Genomic DNA, 6,631 nt, shown 5'->3' with positions numbered 1-6,631 from the left:
ACTTAGCTCAGAAGGCATCTCAATACTTTTTGTATTTATATGTGTTTTGAGTCTTCTGGCATGTACCTAAGTTGGTTTGGTTGTTACTCTTAACGATGATTTGATACTTTTGGTAATTTGGCCTATAATGTCTTTATGGTTGAATTTCATCTCTTGATTACAAGTTAATAATGCTTGATTATGTGAGTTTGAATGTGCAAATTGGCTGGTTTGAAAATGATCTATTGAAGGTTATAATTTGGTAATGTTTAAACATGTTTAGATAGGTTAATAGGATGAATATGTTTAGTGGTAAGTTTTAGGTAGGTTTAAGTTCATTTGGTTAAGGTATTTAACACTTAGAAGTATAGGATTTTTGACCATTTGTTCACCGAATCTCGAGACCGCTAGATCAAATTTCATTTAAATTTTGCATTCAAGAGCCTCAGGTCTCGAGACATATTTGTATAAGCTCGAGACAATTGTTCCTAGGTCTCAAGACAAATGATCTTTGTCTCAAGACAGGAGAACATCAAAACTAAATAGATTTTGTCCTACTCTAGGTCTCAGGACAAGAACCCCATATCTCGAGACATTCAAACATTGAAGCAAAAATAGGAAAACATAGGAGGTTGATCTTGAGACATAATTTGGAGACACAATTTCTAATGTCTCGAGACAGATTAACTTCGAAGCTAAAATACCTAAATTAAAATGAGACTTGTCTCAAGACACAGCATTGAAATTTAATAATTGAGTTTGGATTCAAGTTCTAACTCTAAATTTGACTTTTCCTAACTCCGTATAACGATGAATTTGAAACTTAAACATTACAAATGAATACTTGCTAGTATGATTGATTATGGTTAAATTTGTTTGAATGGTAATTATGATTTAAATTTTATGATTATGTAATGAGATAACTTGAGTTACTTCGGCAACATAATGTGGCATCACATATTTGGATCTGACTATTGAGTCAAGTGTGAGGTGTTACATGCATATTCTGGTGTGTTGATGGTTTGATCTGTATATCCGTCCTTGAGTCTGAGTCAATTAATAGGGGCCAAAATAATTAAACAAATATGAAATATAAATTATCATTGGCTATATTTAAGATATTGATATTGAGATTTATTTACGTAATATGAAACAAGACGCTAATACTTTGAGGAGGCGTCGATAATTTTGATATTCGATAATGTATATTACGGATACACTAAAGGTGTTATACATGGCCAACATATTTGGAAAATAGAAAAATTTTACATGTTTTGCGACCATAAATTTCACTGCATATTATTCAAACTGTTTCCACGGTTCTAGAGTTTCCACTGCCAACTCTTAACCATTCTGACGGGCTACCAAATTCATGCACAAGGTATAGGGAAGAGTGTTGATCGAAAAACTTGAAAGTTGGGTGGAGCTCCTTGTGGCAAGTGCTTCTAATAGCATAAAATGTGAAGTACAAAACACACAAGCTTAGAAAGAAACTTGTATATAACGTTATAAATAATGGGTCCTTCGGAAATAAAAAGACAAAAGGAAAAAAAATGAAGTTAACATCTTCACATCCCTTGTCTCTACACCAAACACTTACATCACTTGATTAAGAATAAAGTCGGTAAAGTTTTGGGGGGAGGGGAGGGGGAACATGAATGACAATGGACCCCCAAAGAACGAAAGAGAAAATGATATTGTACTTCCCCAAGCCATTTCTTTTACCAACTCAATCCTGAAAATCATGCATATGATCTAAAAGGTAGTTGGCTGCAAGTTCCTCATTCTTGTTGCAAGCAAAGAACACTTGGAGCACAGTTGCACGGTCAAACCCCATTGCTTCAAGCTGCAAGAGATGCGGAATGAACAAGAGAATAAGGAGACTACAAAAGTATTTGTAGGCACAAGATAAATGCGACAAATTTGAGTTTATTAATCATCTAAAAGCAAAACCATTACCTAAAATAAAGATGTGATGCATATTTCATAACTCAGATAAAGGCCAAGGAAATGGAAGGCATTTCCAGAGGCAGTGGGGAAGATAGCTAAATAATCCATGATGACAGAGAATAGTGAACACATCCAAGTCAGCCTTTATGTAAAAGACGACATACCCGTTCTATGGCTTCACGTTCCTCAGGTGTGACTTGCACAGCTTGTGGCATCGCCTCAGCTAATTGCCCCAAAATGTTTCTTTACAACAGGAGATGTCAAATAAGCACTTGATATACATACAGTATATAAGTTCAAGAAATGAGCAAGTAAAAACAAGAAGACTCACCCCTCTCCACCTTCAGCAGGTTCATTGATCAAGCGAAGAAAGTCACCCTGATGCTCTTGAATAAGTCTCATTAAATTAGGATTTTGTTTCCCCAACTCTTGAAGCATAGGCTGCCAAAAATATAAAAAAGGGAGACATTGAGGAAAGGTGAAAGGTAAAAAACAAAAGATGAAAAAGACGATGAAAAACACACTAGGATTGAAGAGGGAAACAAGGGACCAGAAAATAACCTGCAATATTTGTGGGTTGGCTTGCACCATCGCTCGCAAAGCTTGAAACTGAAAAGAGAATTGCAAACTGAGTGTAGTTCTAGGTAGGTATTTACATGACAGTCATGCTAACAAGCCCATATACAACCAAATATGAGAAAGAGAGAGACCTGTGGACTGTTCCGTAAAAAATCAAGAGAGCCAGCCCCAGCACCACTTGCACCCATGTTGGGAAGGCCCTGTATAAATTAAAGGCTGTCAAGTCACTGATTCATTTGCCTATCATCAAATTTATCAAATGTCTACCGCATGACAATTTTACCTGGGGAAAGAGATCTAAGGGATTTGCATTTGGTCCACTTGTAGGAATAGCTGCCGTTTGTGCAGGCTGTTGAGGTTGTTCTGCAGGGTTAGTGGTTTGCCCAACTACAGGAGCACGGGCCACAGGTGGAGCTTCAGCTTGCTCAGGGATGCCCTAGTATTTGCAATAACAATTTACGATGAGATGACAAGCAGCTTAGGAAACAAAATGAATGCTTGTTTTAGTTGAAAATCAAAAAAAAAAATGCAGTATAAAATGTCATTAAAACCCACCATATGATTGAAATCCAACATTCCTGCTAACCCTTTCTTTGGGGGGAAGGGGGAGTAAAAAAAGTTCTCATCAAAGGAAAATTCACAATTCCCACACACCGATCCACCAAGTCAAAAAGGACTAGCAAAATGGAACAGAGGAAGCATATTTGGGTGAACAGAAATTTAATCATCATCAACCAATAAATCATAGCAAGGAGAAAGCCAAGTTTCAAATAGAATTACATCAAATTATAAATGACAAAAATGGCATAATCATCATTCCAAGAAAACCTCCCAGGATGAGCTCGGCTTATTAGGCTATTTCCACATCTACATTAAGGAGAACAATAAAACTACAGCAACTAGAAGCATGCAAGAAAGCACATATTCTTCAAGATACAAGGAAGGTACTTACAGAATACAAATATTCAACAGCTCTCTCTGGGTTATTATAAGCAGCACGCAGGGCACGGACAACAGTGTCCCTGTCCCAGGTCCCTCCACCCATGTCAAGAATTTGTTGGATTGTTCCCTCTAAGTTACTCCCTGCAACCAGATTAGATGCTGCTTGTCCATAAACATCAGAATCTGACCTGTTTCCAAAGACATTGTTCAAGATATTACTAGTATGCAAAGGAAAATGAGGAAAAAATCAAGATCTCTCCTACAAAAAGCAATTTGATTAAATCAAAAGCAAGCTTCTGTCCTTCAAATAAGAAGCATGAAAGTTACTATCAAGAATAAGTTACTGACAGAGGAGTACTTGAAGCAACAGGAGCAGAGTCAGCAGCAAGTGCAGCCCTGAAAAAGAAAATAATAAGCAGTTAATCAATTGCAAAGGTGCTGTGTCTGACCAAAAGTGTAGAATAGCAGGACTTACGTAGCTGACGTTGCAACAGGTGCAGTAGAAGCTGGTGCTGGAGCAGTTGGTGGCCTACTTGCCTCAGGAGCCTAAAAAGAGTCCAAAATCACTACTCACTCAACAATAATCTTTGCATACAGGCATGGTTTTCAGAAGCAGCATGCCCTAAAGATTGTATAGTGTGGGTAAAACAGACATTTATATTCATACTCAAAAAGAAATTTTAAGATCAAATCTAAATTCACATAATGATTTCGTGAGAGTTCATGGTTCAAGCTGAATTGTTCTAGACAGAGTCAATGAGGAGAGAATAGGATAGTGGCTATTAGCTTTCATGTTGATATGCTACTGGAAAGGAGAAAGGGAAAACAATTGTGAAATTGAGAAACATGGATAAGAGATTATGTAACTAACTCATAAACATTTAAGGTTGAATTTGATAATAACACCAACTTAGACTCCAAATTATGCATTATGTTTATAGCTCAATAGTGTAAGATAGCAAGCAGTTGGACACAAAACAACTCAAATCTGGGTCATATCTGAAAAACCAAAATCTTAAAAGCATTCTATTTCCTACCTATAACTTTTTTAATGATTAACTTGTATACAAATTATATATGTTCAAGATGCTTGACTATCACTTCAAGTTGTAGTTCATAGCATTGAAGTAAAGAACATCTACCATCACAGCAAAAACAGAACCCCCAACGCTTTTCACGTCATATCAATCGCAAATGTATTTAGAAATATAGCTAAAAAGGTACAGTGACAATGAGATGATCACTGCTTACAAGCAATTATGCATGCAAGTAGCAGTAAGAGAGGTGACAAAATTATAATCTTACTTTCATTGTAGAAGCGGCCGAAGCAGTTGAACCCTCCCCAGATGCAACCTTATTCTAGTTTATTTAAGCAAAAAGGACACTATTAGTATGAAAATGACAGTCATGAAAAATAAATTCAGATACAAATACAAGTAGGTAAAAGCTTGAGAGGTGATGTAAAGAAAATTTTCTAGTTTTGCAACAAATTGATTTATAAGATGCACCTAAAGGAAAGCAACAACCAGATTTCAAAAGAAAAATAAAATGATACAACACTCCATCATAAGTTATAACTAAGATAACTTTCAAGTTCAACAACAGTGCGAAAAAAATTATGTCAGTTAGGCATTTATTAAGACAAAGTCAGCATACTTTGGTCAGGATAGTTAGAACATGTTAGATGAAAGATTACAAACATAAAGATCAGGATATTGAAACCAATTCACCTTTGTCAACATGATCACAATAAAGCTATTTTCAGTGACACTGCTTTCAGCCAGTGTCGTGTCATCTTTAAGAACTTTTCCCTTATAGATAAGCATTTGTTGTGCAGCAGGATAAACATCTGCCCCTTGAACAGTTTCTATGTTCTTCTTTACATCCGCAACCTGAAAGAATTGACAAGCATTAACAGTGGAATTGTATAATACCAAGTGACATAGTAATGTAAAAGGCAGAATGCATTTTATCCCAAGACTTTCATGTCTGTGCATATATATATATATATATATATATATATATATGAACCTTAAAAGCATAAAAAGTAGCAAAAAACAATAATAATAATAGCTTATTTATATAGTTAGAAAATCCACATCATTAAAAAACACAACCCTTGATTAGATGTAACCGTAGAATGAAGAACTTGATCCTTGGTTATAGAAGATCTATTAAAAGAAGCCTCTGTACATTTAATCTGGTGTTTATAGCCACACTGATTTAAAAAAAAAAAGAAAGTGAAAGAACATTCCAAAATATGAGATATTAGCATATTTCAATGTTCAAAGCTTGTGTATACCCCAGTTTAAACCTAAATCTAGCACACTACAACTAGCAATTACATGGCAATCTATGCATCAATAGTCAATGATACAAGTTAATGAAATACTGATGATAAAATGAAGCCTACAAATCAAAGTATTATTCACTAATTTCAATGAAGTAGTAAAAAGCATTACGTCGGAAGAAGTACTTAATTGCTAATTGTCGCCAGAAGAAAATGATACCGCCGTTCAAGCTACACCAGTATCAGTCCACTAATTCAACTAAAACTTAATCGAAGTAGCTAGACTATTCAACAAGCTAAATCAACATATTCAATAAATTAGACACTAAAATTGAACAGATCATTCACGATCTCCGATTTTACATTTCAGGCATGGTAATTCAACTACGTGCATAAGAAGTCCAACTAATAGAGTCCTAGATGAATGCGAATTAATGTTCAAATATAGGGGAAAACGGAAAACCCTAGTCAAGAAACGTAAAATCCCTGGGAAAAGAGGGAGAGAGAGAAGCGAACCGCATCTTCTGGTTTGACTTCGATATCGAAGTGAGTGCCTTTGAGAGTTTTGACGGAAACCTTCATTTTCTGCCAATTTCGATTTTCACTATGTCTGTTAAAATCCGCCGATCTTATTTATATAGGTTAAAAGTTGCCACAAGTCTATGTAATTTTCAAAAATTGAGTGTACCTTTCAAGTTTCAACACTGTTATTTTTTAAAATTCAAGTTGTCAAATTTTCCATAAATTAGTTTCTGATTTTCGAATCATAAACTTTCATGTTTTTGTTTTCATAATTGTAAATTTTCAAATAATATCAATTAGTCCCAAAACTCATATTTTAAAATCTTTATAATTTAGTCTCTATGGTTTTAACCTTTACTATTTTTTGCT

General features: G+C 35.1%; 1 protein-coding gene across 1 annotated transcript; it reads right to left on the bottom strand.

Annotated features, from left to right (window-relative positions):
* Positions 1-1,461: 1,461 nt before the first annotated feature.
* On the bottom strand, positions 1,462-6,422 carry LOC105782104 (ubiquitin receptor RAD23c). The gene is made up of 12 exons (XM_012606604.2): positions 6,257-6,422; positions 5,181-5,342; positions 4,756-4,809; positions 3,926-3,996; positions 3,799-3,846; positions 3,461-3,638; positions 2,792-2,944; positions 2,640-2,708; positions 2,491-2,538; positions 2,261-2,370; positions 2,094-2,172; positions 1,462-1,825 (listed from the first exon to the last, which is right to left on the bottom strand). Exons 1-12 carry the CDS (start codon positions 6,320-6,322, stop codon positions 1,709-1,711), a joined length of 1,155 nt encoding a protein of 384 aa, XP_012462058.1. The 5' UTR covers positions 6,323-6,422; the 3' UTR covers positions 1,462-1,708.
* Between the last annotated feature and the right edge of the window lie 209 nt (positions 6,423-6,631).

The sequence above is a fragment of the Gossypium raimondii genome, chromosome 13 (genome assembly GCF_025698545.1).
Source record: "Gossypium raimondii isolate GPD5lz chromosome 13, ASM2569854v1, whole genome shotgun sequence".
NCBI lineage: Eukaryota > Viridiplantae > Streptophyta > Magnoliopsida > Malvales > Malvaceae > Gossypium > Gossypium raimondii.
This window is presented reverse-complemented; position numbering and strand designations above follow the sequence as displayed.